The sequence below is a fragment of the Carassius auratus genome, chromosome 4, assembly GCF_003368295.1.
Source record: "Carassius auratus strain Wakin chromosome 4, ASM336829v1, whole genome shotgun sequence".
NCBI lineage: Eukaryota > Metazoa > Chordata > Actinopteri > Cypriniformes > Cyprinidae > Carassius > Carassius auratus.
The window spans coordinates 5179984-5199786 of record NC_039246.1 but is presented as its reverse complement, the minus strand read 5'-3'; the positions used below and the strand labels follow the sequence as shown (position 1 = coordinate 5199786).

General features: G+C 40.9%; 1 protein-coding gene across 2 annotated transcripts; it reads left to right on the top strand.

Moving 5' to 3' along the window:
* The first annotated feature begins 325 nt into the window (after nucleotides 1-325).
* Nucleotides 326-19415, top strand: LOC113066773 (gastrula zinc finger protein XlCGF8.2DB-like). Of its 2 annotated transcripts, none has more exons than XM_026238800.1 (3): nucleotides 326-570; nucleotides 1230-1551; nucleotides 19251-19415. In XM_026238800.1, the coding sequence occupies exons 2-3, from the start codon at nucleotides 1290-1292 to the stop codon at nucleotides 19406-19408; spliced, it is 420 nt and encodes a 139-aa protein (XP_026094585.1). In that variant the 5' UTR covers nucleotides 326-570; nucleotides 1230-1289; the 3' UTR covers nucleotides 19409-19415. The 2 variants fall into 2 exon arrangements, with proteins under 2 accessions (XP_026094585.1, XP_026094577.1); XM_026238792.1 differs by lacking the exon at nucleotides 19251-19415 and adding an exon at nucleotides 10265-11340 and having other exon boundaries at nucleotides 327-570.
* Nucleotides 19416-19803: the final 388 nt, after the last annotated feature.

Sequence of the window (19803 nt, the reverse complement as noted above, 5' to 3'; positions counted from 1 at the left end):
GCATTGCAAAAAGAAATATCAGTTCAAGTACCACTTGGAAAAGGTGAACGAAAAGCAGTAAGAAGGACTGAAATATGACAGAGATGGTGGGAATATTAAATTAAATTAAAAATTAAATTTATGCATTTAGCAGACGCTTTTATCCAAAGCGACTTACAGTGCATTCAGGCTATCAATTTATACATATCATGTGTTCCCGGGAAATTGAACCCCCAACGCTTGATTGCGCCGTGCTCTACCAATTGAGCTACAGGAACACTATTTATATTTATATATATTATAAAACACAAAAGTCAGTCAGCCTTGAAAGTTATAGAGGAAGCAACAGGCAGGGAGAAATTATAATGACAAGACAGAGAGTGGATCACACAGGACCAAACAGCACCTTGTTTTTAATGGGGAAAAGAATGGTGAAAATAGTACTGGGATCAGAAGGAAAACGTTGTACAGTTATTTGCAATCCATCATTAACCAAGAGAAGTAGAAACGGGTCTTTTATTTTGGTCTGGTGATGTGACGTCATAATTCTGCGCCACCCTCCTGCTTTTGTTGTGATTGGGCTGAAGAAAGGTTTGTGCCTAAGTTTTTTATTCAGTATAAACTGTTCCTATCAATTTACAATCAATTAAGTTTTTAGAAGCTACATAAAGATGAACCAATCTTAAATATTATAATATTTTTATAACGTTATTTTAGTGAGTAAAGTTCATCCTCATAGTAATAACAGAAACAGAAAAAGCGCGTCTCATTTCACTCCCGATGTCGTGAATCAATACATCGTTCAAGTACGCGAAAGAAAAGAGAGAAACTGAGAATCCGAATCATCTGAACCGAATCAATCGTTAAATGATTCAGTGATTTGAATCGCTCGAGTCAGCGCGCGCTCAAGACAAACGAGAACAAACACAAACTGTGTGATGGCAACTTTTACAAACCAGCTGCAGTTTTTAAGAGTAATCTATTTCATATTATTTACAAATAATTGAATACCAAATACAAATAATAAATACCCAAATATGATCATATTGAGTTAAAGGATTTAAAACACCTGATTAAAATATTTAATCAGGTGTTTTAAATCCTTTAACTCTTTCACTCCGATTGATTGACTCCCTCATCAGTGCACTGACCTCTGAACTCGGGAGATGATTGAGATGCACCCAGAGATTTAGTCTGCATTGAATTTTTAAAATAATTCACTTTCTGTTAATTATTCTCATCTTAAACAGGACAGAGTAAATAAAAACTCCTGCTGAAGTAACTGAGATCCACACGACACAGTTATAAAGATGGAGTTTATTAAAGAGGAGAGTGAAGACATAAAGATTGAAGAAACATTCAGAGTCAAACATGAAGAAGATACTGAGGAACAAACACTGATGGAGTTTATTAAAGAAGAGAATGAAGACATTAAGATTGAAGAAACATTCAGAGTCAAACATGAAGATACTGATGAACAAACACTGATGGAGTTTATTAAAGAAGAGAATGAAGACATTAAGATTGGAGAAGTATTCAGTCTGAAGCATGAAGATACTGAGGAACAAACAGGTTCGTTTTTATTCTTAAATCTGAACTCACTCCTTTGATTCTTATTAAAACGTCCAGCTCTTGATGTCAAGTTGATGTATTGCACTAGTTCCATTCAAAAAGTGAAACTTGTATATTGTTTTCATTCATTATACACAGACAGATATATTTCAAATGTTTATTTCTTTTCATTTTGATGATTATAATAATATAACTTAAGACCAATACAAAGAAAGGATTTTTAGAAATCTTGGCACAGTGTAAAATATGAACATGACAAGTATGAGCATGTACAGCACTCAATACTTAGTTGAGGCTCCTTTTGCCTGACTTACTGCAGCAATGTGTCGTGGCATGGAGTCGATCAGTCTGTGGCACTGCTCACACAATAAGGTTCAGTAAGGTAAGGCGAGTTTGCTGGCCAGTCAACAAGCAGTCCAGTCCTTTTTGTCTGTAAAAGTGTCATCTGTTGGGATGCACCAAAGAACATAGGAGTCTCCACAGACCTCGGAGAACACTGTGGTTACAATTCATTTTCGTAGGAAATGTCCCGGATAAAAAGTATACTTTGTGCTAACATTTTACGCCTGACTGCCTCACAAACGAGGGTCAGTTCAGCGCTGGTGCTGTGCAAAGATTGCTTCTGAAAGAAGGATCGATACCAGCACTTCATGTGCAAACATCCAGACTCCAGACAAAGTACGCGTCATATTTTGTTTTGCAAAAAGCTTCTTGGCTCTCTGTAAGGCTAATGTTGCTAAAGCTACCATTGCTTTAGCCTGTTTTCACTAACGCTGCCTTCACGTGCTACCAGAATGAGCGTGAATATGAATGTGGAATGGAAGCACAAAAATGTGTTTGGAAGCAATGTGAGGATCAGTAACAGTGTTGCCAGACGTACGACAATTATCGTATTTGTACGATAATTTTTACCTCTGTACGATGTACGATCAATAATGAAAAAAATCCCGTAATGTACGATAATTTCAGAATTCTATGAAAATTTAAATGATGGTAGTTGCAGTCATAGGGTTTCTTTTCTCATACACGAAACCCGGCTCATTATTACAGACACTCTAAATGCATTTGTGTGCTCCTGAGGGTGTGTTAAGAATGCAGGAGAGTGCCCTGCTTTAAAGCCAGCTAGCACTGTTGCGGTCCATGACAGAAAGAACCCCTTCAACATCTGGCAACACGCAGGATTGCGATGACAGCGGCTCAGATGTGGAGTTAACTGCACCACGCCGCAACAGCTAAATTCCTTCTTCACTGGACACGACAAAGCAAGTGTTAAAAATCATTTTAATATGTTTTAATATGCGCCGCGATGCAGACAGTCACTGAAAATAAAGGGATAGTATTTTGTCTCACTGCTTCCATTGTTATCTATTATGGTAATTTGCAGGTCGTGTCAAAATGTTGTTGGTTTAGAATAGATAAATAACTCTTTTGACTCATGTATGATAATTTTCTTCCAAATACGATCATTTTGAACTTCTGGTACGATACTTGGACATTTCCAATCTGGCAACACTGATCAGTAACGCAGTCACCACCTGTTAAACCGTGACACCGGTGCGCGAGCATGAGCTCTTGAAGCTCTGCACTCTGCTGAAAAGAGAGGCGGGAACATCAGCTCATTTTCATTTAAAGGGGAAATACACATCACAACGCATGTCCCATACCCTAAAAGTAGCAATTTCAACAACTATAAAAAATTATCTGTGGGGTATTTTGAGATAAAAAAGCACATATACACTCTGGGGTCATCAGATAATAATTTAAAATACAGTATTAATGCATTCTATAAATGACACTTATTACAAGGTGCTTTGATCTCAAAGATCTAGAAGGATCGTACAATGCCAATAAACCCGAGAGATTGGAGGGGGCAAAATCATAAACAATTATTACAAAATCTTATAGCTAATTTTATATTGATCCAGCAACCTTTGTAGTTATTTTAATAGCTGTGTAAGTGACTCAAATTTCTTGGCAGATTTGAGCATCCTGGCAGCAGTACTCTACAATGCTCTGTTGTCAGTTACAAAAAAAAAAGAGAATTGCTGTAAACTATTCATGAGAAGACCATCGCTGTTATTTCTTTCCTCAAAATCAGCAATTGATAAAAAAGGTTTAGTTTTAGCTAATATACAAAGATAAACTTATAAAAAAGATTTTATACACTAGTTTTATACACTAAAACATTATTATTCATATAGCCCAGCTGAACAACCACAACACACACTGGCCCAACTGAACAACCACAACACACACTGGCCCGGCTGACCAATCACAGGACACACTGGCCCGGCTGAACAACCACAACACACACTGGCCCAGCTGAACAACCACAACACACACTGGCCCAGCTGAACAACCACAACACACACTGGCCCAGCTGAACAACCACAACACACACTGGCCCAGCTGAACAACCACAACACACACTGGCCCAGCTGAACAACCACAACACACACTGGCCCAACTGAACAACCACAACACACACTGGCCCGGCTGAACAACCACAACACACACTGGCCCGGCTGAACAACCACAACACACACTGGCCCAGCTGAACAACCACAACACACACTGGCCCAGCTGAACAACCACAACACACACTGGCCCAACTGAACAACCACAGCACACACTGGCCCAGCTGACCAATCACAGGACACACTGGCCCAGCTGAACAATCACAACGCACACTGGCCCAGCTGAACAACCACAACGCACACTGGCCCAGCTGAACAACCACAACACACACTGGCCCGGCTGAACAACCACAACACACACTGGCCCAGCTGAACAACCACAACACACACTGGCCCGGCTGAACAACCACAACACACACTGGCCCTGCTGAACAACCACAACACACACTGGCCCGGCTGAACAACCACAACACACACTGGTCCGGCTGAACAACCACAACACACACTGGCCCGGCTGAACAACCACAACACACACTGGCCCGGCTGAACAATCACAGCACACACTGGCCCGGCTGAACAATCACAGCACACACTGGCCCGGCTGAACAATCACAACACACACTGGCCCGGCTGAACAACCACAACACACACTGGCCCGGCTGAACAACCACAACACACACTGGTCCGGCTGAACAACCACAACACACACTGGCCCGGCTGAACAATCACAGCACACACTGGCCCGGCTGAACAACCACAACACACACTGGTCCGGCTGAACAATCACAACACACACTGGCCCGGCTGAACAACCACAACACACACTGGCCCGGCTGAACAACCACAGCACACACTGGCCCAGCTGAACAACCACAGCACACACTGGCCCGGCTGAACAACCACAACGCAACCTGGCCCGGCTGAACAACCACAACACACACTGGCCCGGCTGAACAACCACAACACACACTGGCCCGGCTGAACAACCACAACACACACTGGCCCAGCTGAACAACCACAACACACACTGGCTCGGCTGAACAACCACAACACACACTGGCCCGGCTGAACAACCACAGCACACACTGGCCCGGCTGAACAACCACAACACACACTGGCCCGGCTGAACAACCACAACACACACTGGCCCAGCTGAACAACCACAACACACACTGGCCCGGCTGAACAACCACAACACACACTGGCCCAACTGAACAACCACAGCACACACTGGCCCGGCTGAACAATCACAACACACACTGGCCCGGCTGAACAACCACAACACACACTGGCCCAACTGAACAACCACAGCACACACTGGCCCAGCTGAACAACCACAACACACACTGGCCCGGCTGAACAACCACAACACACACTGGCCCGGCTGAACAACCACAACACACACTGGCCCAGCTGAACAATCACAACACACACTGGCCCGGCTGAACAACCACAACACACACTGGCCCAACTGAACAACCACAGCACACACTGGCCCAACTGAACAACCACAGCACACACTGGCCCAACTGAACAACCACAGCACACACTGGCCCGGCTGAACAACCACAACACACACTGGCCCGGCTGAACAACCACAGCACACACTGGCCCGGCTGAACAACCACAACACACACTGGCCCGGCTGAACAACCACAACACACACTGGCCCAGCTGAACAACCACAACACACACTGGTCCGGCTGAACAATCAGAACACACACTGGCCCGGCTGAACAACCACAACACACACTGGCCCAACTGAACAACCACAGCACACACTGGCCCAACTGAACAACCACAGCACACACTGGCCCAACTGAACAACCACAGCACACACTGGCCCGGCTGAACAACCACAACACACACTGGCCCGGCTGAACAACCACAGCACACACTGGCCCGGCTGAACAACCACAACACACACTGGCCCGGCTGAACAACCACAACACACACTGGCCCAGCTGAACAGTCACAGCACACACTGGCCCAGCTAAATAGTCACAAAGCACATTGGCCCTGGTAAACAAATCGCCTACACACACTGGCCAGCTAAACAATCGCAGACACACACTGGCCCAGCTGAACAATCACAACACACATCGTATTTTTAGAAGGCAGGCCTTTGTTTGATACAGAAACTATTCAATCCATTCATGGGAACTGGGAACATTACATCTATGTAGTGCTTTCCTAAGCACTCAAAGTGCTCTACATTGCAAGGCGGGATCTTCTCGTCCACCATCAGTGTGCAGCATTCACCTAAATGATGCAACGGCAGCCAAAGTGCGCCAGAATGCCCACCACACACCAGTTTACTGGTGGAGAGGAGACAGAGTGATGAAGCCAATCAGCAGATATGGGGAATTGTCTGGAAGCCATGATGGTCAGAGACTAATGGGGGAATTTGGCCAGTATGCCGATGTCACACCTCTACTCCTTTCGAAAGACATTCAGGGACTTTTAATGACCACAGAGAGTCAGGATTTCGGTTTAACATCACACCTGAAGGACAGTTCTTTTTTAGACAATATAGAGTCCCCGTCACTATACTTGGGTGTTAGGACCCACACCCCACAGGATGAACACCCCCTGTTGGCCTCACTAACACCACTAAAAGCAACCTAGTTTTTTTCCAGGAGGTTTCCCATCCAGGTACAGACCAGGCTCAACTCTGCTTAGCTTCAGCGGGCGACCAGTCTTGGGCTCCCATAGTGTTATTATAATGTCGTAATAATGTAAAATATGTGGAAAATATTTGTTTTTCTAACAACCTGGTATGAGGGTCTGTTCTAGTGTACCCCAAAACAAAATCAAGACTTCGTAAAAGAGCATAATAGGTAAAAGAGCATAACCCTTTAGGTTTGACTGTCTCACTGGAAGATAAATCCGAGTGTCATCCACATAACACTGGAAGGACACATTATATTTATAAAAAATGTATCCTAATGGTAACATAAAAGTAAAATAATATTTTAAATAATAAACATTGTCTCAGATCAAAAGATTTATTCATGTTCAAAAACTCTTTAGACACTGTATTGTGACCACAACATAAATGTACATTAAAGTTCCCCAGAATTAGGAAGCAGATATAATAAATGGTCTGTGGGGTATTTTGAGCTGAAACGTCACAGAAACATTCTGGGGACAACTGAGACTTCTATTACATATTGTAAAAAGAGGCGTAATAGGTGTCCTTTCCTCGACCAGTTGACCGAAGGTGAAACTATTGAACCTATACATGGCAGCCCGATACAAAATGCAAATTTTTGAAGAAAATTTCCAACGGCACAAAGGCTTTTGCATTTGAACTTTTAATATGAAGAAGTGATCAATTTACACTATTTAAAAACATTTTATTTTAAAATGTGCACACTCACTCTTATTTGTATGTCTAATAGTCAAAAATGCAAAAGTCTCTTAATTTCAAGGTGGTAATGGAAGAGGAATCAGTTGCAGAGATACCTAAGATTTATTGAGTTTCAAACACTAAACAGGATCTAAGCCTCAGTCCAAGAGGATAACCAGAAGAGAAACCAGTCTAGTCCAAGAAGGTGAATGTCAGTTCAGAAGGAGGTGTCTAGGGGAGGTGTTCCTGAGCAAATAGCAGAGAGTAACAGTCCCAGAGCAACCAGACAGTCCAGCTCTCCAATGAACACCAGGGGCCCGAGAACAGCGAGGGATGGTTGGGAGGGAGGATTCAGGCAGTAGGGAGTCCAACAGCCAGAGCCGAAGGGGTAGCTGGGGAGCAAAAGGGGTAGGAAAAAAAAAATAAACTAAGGCAGGAACTCAACAAGGGACTAGATAGAACTGAACAAAATCAAAAGAAAAACCCTTTTATCACAAGGTATAAAATAAATGTCCCCCTGGCAACTCACTCCAGTCCACCACCTCGAGCGTCGATGGCGGCAGACAGCTCCACCATGCTCTATGGCATAGCGGATTCACCACAGCGGGCGAGGGATCTTGGCATCCTTTTTTATAACGAGTAATCTAAAGAAATCTAAATCTAAAGATTCAAATTGCTTCAATTGAACTTGTTGCTAATTTAATTAGTTTAACATTAAAATCTGTATATCTTCACAATTCTGTTTATACTACTTTGTGGCCAACGAGAATACAAACATAAAGATAATTTATAAGCTACGAGCTAGGAAGCACAGGATCTAGGCAAAGTTTAACTTTAAAATACACCACACAAGACAATACTTGGGATAACCCTCCTGGTGATTGGTTGGTCTACAGTATGTGGTAATGCAGTACAACAGGCAGGACCTCAAAAATCCCACATATTGTTCATCGAAATATAGCTTTTCATCTGAAAGATGTATGTAGTAACAACTTTACATGGCCGATCAATCTAATGTTAACCTACAGAAATGTGTGCTATTTGAGTGTGTGTGTGTGGAAGCTGAACAGCAGCTCGCTCACTGAGGGACAGATGGATGCACTGGTGTGCTCACTTGCTCTTAAAATACTCCATAGTTTTTGGTCATATAGATAAAAGTAATCTTTCGAATCTGTAAAGACGCTACGTTTATTTTTATGCACTCAGAATAAAAACAAAATGATGCGCTTCTGTTAATTAATTAAATCAAACAGCATATGTTGTTTCAGCCATCTCGGTCATGTTAACTTGTGTGAGAAACTTTGAAACTCAGTGTATGACAAATGCATCTATAGACAGTGAAATGTCTACTTTCAAATGAAAAAAAAAATTCTAATAGAAAATGTTTTTTCATGGAGGAATTACATTAAATTTAATGTTTGTGCAATGCACACTGTGCATTGTTTAAACTAGCTTTAATTTTTTTTTTATTAATTTAACCTCTTAGCCTGTACCCCGACACTGGTGTCCTGAGCTCCCCTTGTTTGCACGTGTCAATAATTACGAATAGATTAAATGAAACAGGACAAATTTAATCTTGACAAACTATATATCATTCTAAAGATCTAAGCCTCAAGAATCGACGATAGATTGCTGTTTTTCAGTGGAAAGCTTATAAAGACTCTATTTGTAAATTTTGTGTAAGCAGTACACATCAAAACATGAAGAATGAAAATGCAGTACATAACAGATTCGTCGTAATAACGAGCCATAAACACATCCACAGCTGTAAATACTGGTTTAGTTAGAAAGGGAAGGGTCCACTTAACGACATCTCATGGAGCACGTTTAGCTCAATGAAGCAATAACGTTGTAATAGGGATCATAATTCATTTGTTTACGTTTCAGTTCTTCAGCGACAAAATTGTTTGAGTCCGTTATGGAATAACTCATGCTCAGAAACTGCGTCGAAACAGCGTACAATGTCACAAACAGAATGAGACAATCCACAAAAAAAAAAGTAAAAGAAAAGCGGAAGATAGCTTATTTGAATTCTGGTGGTCTCTTGTGACGGCTCATGACGCGCTCTGACGCACCTGTCAGCAGATGGAGGCTGAACTTAATCTTTTTCTTTATTTTATTTTTCAACAGTTCATATATGTGTGAGTGTGTTTTATGTTGAATGCGACTGTATCTGCATGATTACTATCTGAGTGCAAACCAGCTCACTATTACTTTGTAATCACGGCTATCACTGTGAACGCCATCTATATAAAGAGTGCGAATTATTGACTTTATGGCGCATTTGTATTATAACCATCTCTATAACTGGCCTTCAGCACATCAGCACGTGATAATTGAGTTATGACCAGAAGTAATTGTAAATTTATGCATTTCTAGCAATCTCAGGATGTACTGTAATTGGCGTGCAAAGTTAAATATTTTTTTTATTTTTCTTACTCAAATTATTCTCATTGTATCTTTCTAGTGCTCAGATTATTTACATGATGGCTAAGTTTCTGTTTGTTTTATAATTGAAAAAACTATGCAGTGGTATGTTTAATGATTAAAATGGTTTGTATAACCCTTCAGTACAGTTGGTAAATATTGGGGGGTCTAGACATAGTCTCAGAAAAATGGTTGCAGGAATCAAAATTTTTATGGTATCTTCTTGAGCTTTGAAATAGAAACTCATGAGACATGTGACTTTCAACCCATTACTTTTATAGATTGCTCCAGGAAAGGTTTTATGTATTTTTATATCAAATTAAAACAATTCAGTGTGGTAGAACATTTTCAAAGGCACTTATCAAAAGCATTAAATCTGGTTGATAAAAAGTAAAGCTCAAAGGTCTCACCAAAGTCATGTGTGTAACGTAAGTAAGGAATAACATGTTGGTTTTGATGTTTGTTCTTTGTGCCATTTAAGAATAGTGTTAATCTGGATTTGTCTTTTTTGCATTAGACCTGATGACACTGAAAGTGGAGACTGAAGAACTCTGTGAAAAGGAAAATAATATTGAGCATGAGAAATATAATTTCATGAATGGAGAAAAATCATTAAGTTGTTCACATACTGAAAAGACACAAAATAGAGCTCAAAACACAGCGAATAGAAGTGATTTCTCCTGCCAACAATGTGGGAAAAGTTTCGCCAGAAAACAAAATCTTGAAGTCCACCTGAAAGTTCACACTGGAGAAAAACCTTTCACCTGCCAACAATGTGGAAAGAGTTTCATTAATAAAACAAACCTTAAAAGCCACATGAGAATTCATACTGGAGAGAAACCTAATACATGTTCTCAATGTGGAAAAAGTTTTACATATAAACATCACCTCACTGACCACATGAGAATTCATACTGGAGAGAAACCTTTCACCTGCCAACAATGTGGAAAGAGTTTCATTAATAAACCAAACCTTAAAAGACACATGATAATTCATACTGGAGAGAAACCTAATACATGTTCTCAATGTGGAAAAAGTTTTACATATAAACAACACCTCACTGACCACATGAAAATTCATACTGGAGAGAAACCTTTCACCTGCCAACAGTGTGGAAAAAGTTTCAATAGAAAAGGAACCCTTAACAATCACATGAGAGTTCACACTGGAGAGAAACCTTTCACCTGCAAACTGTGTGGAAAGAGCTTCATTCGAAAACCAATCCTTAAAAACCACATGATAAGTCACAGTGGAGAGAAACCTTACACATGTTCCCAAAATTGACTTCTCTCACTTACCTCTCTACCTACCTCTTTGTTAACACAAACCTCCTAGACTCCTGTGTGTTCCCCTTCTAAGTCCTCCTCTTCTACGTCTCTCCCGAGGTGTGTGCAACTATTCCTCCATAGTGGTCACCCCACTGTCTTCACAGAGAAAACCAATCTCAATTCCAGTCATCGATACCATACTCAACGCCTTCTACACTCTGAGGGAGCTCCGTCATGGCCTCCCAAGTCTCCATATTTGCCATGGCCTACCGAGTCTCCAGTTCTGCCAGTTCATTTTTGTGAGATGACAGGAAGCACATCTTGTATGTTTTTTTTTTTTTAATATATATATATATATATATATATATAATATTTTTTTTTTTTTTTTTTTTTTTTTTACAAAAGCCAAAGTTCACTCAAAAGTAAATCTTTTATCCCTTTTTTTAAATGGAGTATTTTAAGGTGTTCCCACTGTGTTTCTACTGCTGACACCTCCATGCATTAAGTGCACTTGATCTTAAATATGAGTGCTGCAAGTTTTAAAGTCAGGTGATGCACTGCTTTGTTTATTGGAGTTGTTACCGGGGAAATGGCTATATTCCTGGCAAAAGAGGAGACTGCTGGCAGAGAATTAATTAGCATTTTTCAATAAGCCCTTCTGCTCTTTGTTAAAATGAACCCTTATTTTTATGCAGTAAACACGTAGTTGTAAATTGTTTAGAACAGTTGGATCGACAAGATCCCCCCTCCCATGTTGATAGGTATGACTAAAAGTGATACTTGAGGTCCAGTTTCCAGTTGAACCATTCACTCGTGATTTAAACTTGATATTGTAAAACAAACTTTTTTGCAAAACCATAAACACAGTTCTCTACATTACAAACATCATTTGAAAATACAGTCCTTAATTTTGGAAACTGCCATTTTAATGACCTACACACAACGATTTGAAAAAAACGTACACATTATTTGTTCACTTAGTAATCAAAATAATTTTTTTTTAAAGAAATTATTTTGAACTCCTTGCATTTCTGTTAACAGTGTATCTATATTGTACAAAGCGCTTTATAAATAAAGATGACTTTCCGACTGGGCTTAAATGCATATTCAGTGTGTGTACTATGCGATTGCATCATTGAATATAATTTTTTAGTTTTAACTGAGACTTGGCTTTACCCAGGAGATACCTGGGGCACATTCTAGTTCAAACTGGTGTGCAACGTTTTACTACAGTTTCCAGGTTAAACGACATGTTTCCTGGGGGATGGCTTGTGCCTTGGGTTGTGTCTGTACGTCAACAAAGGATGGTGTAATAACGCTGTGGTAGTGACAAAGCATTGACAAAACTTTGTTAATCGCAGACAAAACACTGTTAAATGCTCAACCATTCTATCTGCTACTGGAGTTCACGGCCATTGTTATTGTCGCAGTTTACAATATCCCATGTGCAAACGCCTAGGATGTGCCTAGCAAGCTGTACGGTGGCATCAGCGCACAGCTAAAATAATTCTAACAACATAACCCAAATTACTATTTTATAATAGCTGGTGACTTCAACCACGCAAACTTAAAGTCAGTGGTGTATTGTAACAAAGTAATAATACATTGTTACAATACTTAAGTATTTTTTGGGGAGTATCTGTACTTTACTTGAGTTTCTATATTTTAGCCAACTTTAACTACACATGATTCATTACCCACTCAAGTCAAGTCAGGGGTGTGCGATACAGCATCGTCTGTGATAATATGGTAAGTGTTGTTGTAATGATGTGCAATCTGACATTATCAAGTATATCACCAAATTATACACACAGTGCACACACACGGTTTATTAGTCTATTAAAACTAAAAATTCCAGGCATTTTTAAATTGTAGATGCCAAAAATGCCTCTGTATGCTTATTGACTGTTTATATAATTTAATATTGCTAACTTATTCTATATCACACAAAGTGTACAGTTTTTCTGCAAATATCAGGATGAGCTAATTTAATATTTTAGACATAATATTACTTGTTTTTATCAATTCTGCCAACTAAAATAGTTCCAAGTATTGTTGAGTGAATCAGTTTTTTTTAACAAATCTGTTAAATAAATGATTCAGTGATTCACTAACACAGTCAAATGATTTGTTTCTGAATGAATCAGTCGTTTGAATTAATTGGTTGAATCTCAATGACTCACTCATTAACAGCCACTTGTTGCCACCTACTGGCGGTTTTAATTTCACATTTCGACTATTTTTGTTAATCTTTTAAATGATTTCAAATGTCAGTAACATTATTTATCACAACTGTGGTCGGTTTCATGAGCAACAATGATGAAATACACTACAGAGAAGAAGTGGCAAAGCTTGCTGAATGGTGTCGCAAACTATCCCTCAATGTGGGGAAGACAAAGGAGGTGGTGATGGACTTCAGGAGAAAATCTGTTGATCACCCCCACTGACCATCGACAGCTCAACTGTGGAGAGAGTAAATTCCTGGGGGTCCACATCACAGTATCTCACCTGGACCACCAACACATCCTGACGAGCTGCATTACTGTGTGGTATGGGGCCTGTAATGCATGCTGCTAGAAGACTCTTCAACGCATAGTGAGAGCAGCTGAGAAGATCATTGGTTGTCTCTGTCCCCTCCCTTCAGGACATTTACGGAACTCGTCTCACTCGCAAAGCCCTCTGCATCACAGGTGATCCAACACACCTGTCACACAGCTTCTTCGGTCTGCTGCCATTAGGGAGGATACTGTGGAGTCTCCAGGCCAGGACCAGCAGACTGAAGGACAGCTTCATCCACCAGGCTGTCAGGAAGCTGAACTCACTCCCGAACTTGCCCCCCCTCCCCTCCTCTGCCCCAGGCACCACTGAATTATGAACCCCAACCCCCCCAGATCCTTCCACCCTCCGTTGGCACGCACCAGACACTTTGTGCAGCATTGCTTTGCTCACCACCTGATTCAGCATGGAACTGACGCCATTCTACCACCTCATCAGTCATTTAAATAAAACAACTGCTCTTGAGCCCTTCACTATTTTCTGCACTACAATCTAACTTTATTTTTATTTATTTTTTTCACATTTCCTTATTTGTATTGTTGTGTTTTATATTTTATATTTAATCTGTATCTATCTGTATTTTTAGGCTCACTGTTAGTGTTATCTGTATGCACCAGGGGTCTGCGAGTAATGCAATTTCAATTCTCTGTATGTATGTACTGTACATGTGGAAGAATTTACAATAAAGCAGACTTGACTTGATGACACTCTCCATGAAGGCACAACAGCACCTACACTCTCTCCACCGGCTGAAAAGAGCACGTCTCCCCACCAATCCACACCATATTCTACAGGGGCACCATTGAGAGCCTGCTGACCAGATGCATTACTGTCTGGTATGGGAATTGTAGTGCAGCAGACCGCAAGAGTATTCCAGCTCCTACTATCAGAAAGACGTTCCCGGAGAGTCAGAGCCCACTCCGTCAGCCTGCTAAACAGCTTTTTCCCCCAGGCTGTGAGAGGCCTGAACTCAAATCACCCCACCCTCTGTAACCCCACACAATCCCCCTACCTCCTGAAACATAGGACCATCTAACCTTCTCCACTGCCAACCTTATCACATCACAGAAAAAAAACTGTCTCTTTTTTTGTGAATTTGAACTGTGCAACAGACAGGTAAGTGGGCCTGTACAAACCACCTGTAGTAACACACTCCTCTATAAGCATAATAATTAGACACTTTTTCATACACCGCTATGTGTACTGTACCGGGTTGAAGAATCACACAACAAGGGGAATTCAATAAAGGCCCCGGAGGCTGAATTTATTGAAGGGAATCGTGTCAATGTGTCTGGGTGATGTGAACTGGTGCTCGGTGCTCCGCCTCCTTCTGTTCTCTGTGCTTCCAAATGCTGGGTGTCCGTTCTATGCTCATGCGCTGGGGCTGGCTGATCACACTCTGCTTTCTGGAAGAGAGGTAGCAGTACAGTTATCTTGGAGTCTTCGGAGTGATCGGGACACGTATCAAAGGACATATAAACATATTACAAAGTCTTTTTATGGATTGTTTACACACTCATGTACTACAACAGTACAATTCATAGCCATATCGGCCTCAAAAATGGCAACATTAAATTTTCTGTCAGTCTTACTAAATGAGTCAATAGGAAAAATATCATAACTCTTTGGTCATTGTTGAGCGAGATGCTAATGGTCTAATCAGATTCAATGATCTATGCTAAGTTACAGGTAAAAGTGCTACCGTCAGACCTGGAGATCAGCTGGATTGAATGGATTTAAATACATTAAAACTCACCTGTTTAACTCTCGGGGAGTTGGAAAATGAGCCTAAATAGTGGTATGTTACTTTAAAGCAATCTTCTAGAAAAGCTGAACGCAGAAAGAAAAGAGACAAACTTCAGAAATGTCTTTGTTTATGAAATGTTAAAGAATACCCTTAGTAAATATCAATATGAAGTTAAAGTGGAGAATTAACGACTGGCAGACGATCTGAATGAGTTTTACTGCAGGTTTGAAAGAACACCCATCACCTGCCCTGAACGCCTCCCCACACAACCATTCACACCATTCACAACTCCTGCAACCCACCCTGAACACCTCTCCACACAACCGTTCACACCATTAACAGCTCCTGCAACCCATCCTGAACAAGTCTCCAATCAAGCACTCTCACCATTCACACCTCCTGCATCCCCCCTCTCCACCACACCTGCAATTCAGATCAGCGAGGATGCAGTGCGCCAGGTCTTCCGGAAGCAGAAAAGGAAAAAAGCACCAGGCCCAGATTGTGTTACACCAGCCTGTCTGAAATCCTGTGCTGACCAGCTGGCCCCCATCTTCACACAGATCTTCAACAGATCTGCCCACCTGAAGGACATCACTGGGCCCTTGCTGGATCCTCTTCAGTTTGCCTACAGAGCAAACAGGTCTGTGGACGATGCAGTAAACATTGGACTGCATTATTTTCTGCAACACCTAGACAGACCGGGGACTTATGTGAGGATCCTGTTTGTGGACTTCAGCACGGCGTTTAACACGATCATCCCAAACCTCCTCCTGCCCAAACTAAATCAGCTCTCCGTGCCCACCTCCGTCTGTCAGTGGATCAACAGCTTCCTGACAGACAGGCAGCAGCTAGTGAGGCTGGGTAAATATACATCCAGCACCCGTACAATCAGCACCGGAGCTCCCCAGGGCTGCGTTCTCTCCCCACTGCTCTTCTCCCTGTACACTAATGATTGCACATCTAAGGACCCCTCTGTCAAGCTCCTGAAGTTTGTAGACGACACCACACTCATCGGCCTCATTCAGGACGGCGACGAGTCTGCTTACAGACAGGAGGTAAAAGAGCTGGCTGTCTGGTGCACTCTCAACAACCTGGAGCTTAACACGCTCAAAACAGTGGAGATGATCGTGGACTTCAGGAGAGACCCCTCTGCACTCCCCCCACTCACCATCATGAACAGCCCTGTGACTGCAGTGGAGTCATTCAGGTTCCTGGGCACCACTATCTCTCAGGACCTGAAGTGGGACATTCACATTGACATCATGAAAAAGGCCCAGCAGAGGTTGTACTTTCTCCGCCAGCTGAGGAAGTTTAACCTGCCACAGGAGCTGCTGAAACAGTTCTACTCCACCATCATCGAATCCATCCTCTGCACTTCAGTAACTGTCTGGTTCAGCTCAGCTTCTAAATCTGACCTCAGAAGACTACAGAGGGTAGTCCGGACTGCTGAGCGAATCATTGGTACAACCCTCCCTTCTATTCAAGAACTGTACTTATCCAGAGTGAGAAAAAGGGCTGTCAAAATCACTTTGGACCCCTCACATCCAGCACACTCCCTCTTTGAACTGTTGCCATCTGGTCGACGCTACAGAGCACTGAGCACTAGAACGACCAGACACAGGACCAGTTTCTTCCCTCAGGCAATCCATCGTATGAACAGCTGATAATAACTGCGAACACACTACACTTTATATTTATATACACATACACTTATTTATCTAACACACATACTTAGTATACACTTAAATTTTGCACATAATATACATGTACATACATAACAGCATTTTGTAATATACCTGCCTACAATTGTCAATTTGTAGATTGTCATTCACTATCTACTTATTTGTATTTTTTATTATTTTATTATGTGTTTTATGTTCTGTCGCTGTCATTCTGTTATACTGCGGCGCTTCTGTCACGAAAACAAATTCCTCGTATGTGTAAACATACCTGGCAATAAAGCTCATTCTGATTCTGATATATATAAGTGGTGGGCCGTTATCGGCGTTAACATGCTGCATTAACGTGAGACTCTTAACGGGCGATTAAAAAAAAATCGCCGTTAATCTATTCTCAAAGTTTGGTTGAGAGCTGGGTCTATACTAAGCAAGCTATGATGACTTTCACCTTGATATTTTATATAACTGACTCGCTGAGGCCAGCCTTAAAAGATGCTCAGGACAGTTGACGGGCCACTGCTGTGCATCGTCACGAAAGCTGATCTTTTTCACGTGTTGTTAAGCCTTACCGCTTGTCGATTTAAACATTAAAGCATCCAAACACAAGACGCGGAAAAGCTGAACAGAGCTGGTTACTCGCACGCTGTGTTCGGTGCAGAGAGAGAGAGAGAGCCGCGTATCACGGACAGCGACACTGAACCGAGCTCTCTTCTGCGAAGTTATCCTCGAAGTCCCTCCTGCACTTGAACGAACAAATACAAATTACAGTTTGAACAAACAAAAAGATGTGAAAGAGCCCAATTCAGTACTCGCGGTGTTCTGGTGTTCAGGGCTCATGCAGAGAAAGGCATCTCAAACCACATGAACATCGAATTTGCTTATTTTTGCTCTTGTGCCGACAAATACATACAAAATATGTCAAAATATCCACCTTGGAAACTATGCTAGAAAAAACTGTCAGTTATAAGTGAAAGTAAACAGTTGAGGAAAAAAATGGGATGTGTATTATATTGGATGCGTTCATCGTCTCTTAAAATGACCGCGCCTAATTTAGCTACTGGCTGCTGTAATGTTAATCCAAGAAAATGAAAGGAAATCACTCACTGCTCTTGACTGAATTACTTTGTAGTTTTAACAGTCAAACCAAAAATTATTCAGACACCAGATATAATTTTTGATATATAAAGCAAAACTAATAATGTGAGAAATGTTGAAGGTGTCTGAATAAATGTAGGTTTGATTGTATATTTCATTTTTATATTGAAGACTATCCAGTGCTATTTTACATTTAATTATTTGGTTTCTGTACCTTGACACCTACAAACTTGAAAAAAACTTAAACATTGGTGTGAAACAGGCATAAGGTTGTTTGCACCTTGTGCAAAGTGGAATTAGTTTACAGCCTTTTCAAGCACTTTGAGATGCATTTTGGAAACAGGAGATGAGCCCCTTTTCTAATGCACCACCTAGCTTGATAAACCCCTTCCCAAAGACTTACTGTTTGTCAATTCTATTTGGGTAACACACATATTCTGAATGTCTTCAGCAGAATTCTAATGAGCCAATTTAATCTAGATTAATCTAGATTAATTTCAAGATCACAGTGAGATTAATCTAGATTTTAAAAAATTATCTATGCCCACCTCTAATATATATATAATAGTAAAATAAAATCTATACAAAGTGTTAGTTTTATTTTTTTATTTTTTGCTATACAGACCATCGTGACTTCGTGACTTGACAACGTTATTTTGTTGGCCAGTGATTTTTCTCTTCATCTCTGCACTGCTATATGACTGCATTTGAAAAATACGCCTCATGCTCCACCCAGTACCAAATACTTTCTGATCATTATGAATTTAGAGTTTATTAAGATAAAACAACTGATCTATAATAAGAGAACTGGATCGCTCATGACGTCATGAAAGTGAGGCCGCCGCATCTTTTCTGTCTCTGCAGAAGACGACTGTCTGAAGTTTTGGATACGTTGAAAGAGGTGCTCCTTTAATACAAGGCTGTTTTAGGCCTTCAGGGCTCTGCTGTAGAACTGGAAGATAAACAGGAGAATGAAAGTGATTTCAGTAGTCCACACACCTGTGAAAATGAAGAGGAGTGCAGCTAATGAATATGTGAAGTGTCATTTATTTGAATACCCTTAATGTATGTAACCTGTCAAATTGAATAAAGATAACATTGATGCTTGAATAGGGACATGTTTAATGTCTCCTCGGTCTGTTTGTGTCTGTATCTCAGGGAGGAGCTACCGGGCAGGACTTCATGGCTGCCATTCCGGGGGCCGTTCTTTGTACGTCGCTTATTACATTCGAGATCAAATGACACACCAAGATGATATCATCGTGCTAATCATGATCCGGGTAATTGGGTTCTTCGAACACACCTGTTGTGTATGATTAGCAGTGTTGGGTAAGTTACTCAAAAAAAGTAATCCACTACAAATTACTAATTACTGCTCTAAAATTGTAATTTGATTACATTACTGATTACTGCATGTAAAAAGTAATCAGATTACTAATTACTTTACTTTCAAGTTACTTTGAAAACCTATTAAACCTACAAGGAAAAAAACTACAAACAAAGTGAAACTCAGTTCTTTCCGTAATTTAATACTGACTGAAAAATATTACAGAAATATGAAAACAGCAATTGTTTTTTGAATTAAAGATCCAATGCATTTCTATAACTTAACATTCTTAACATAAACTTGCCTAACAATGAAAACTGTAGTCTTCGTCTTAACTACATATGGGCTGTCATTCCAAGGAAGCTTCTATTATTACAAGTCCAG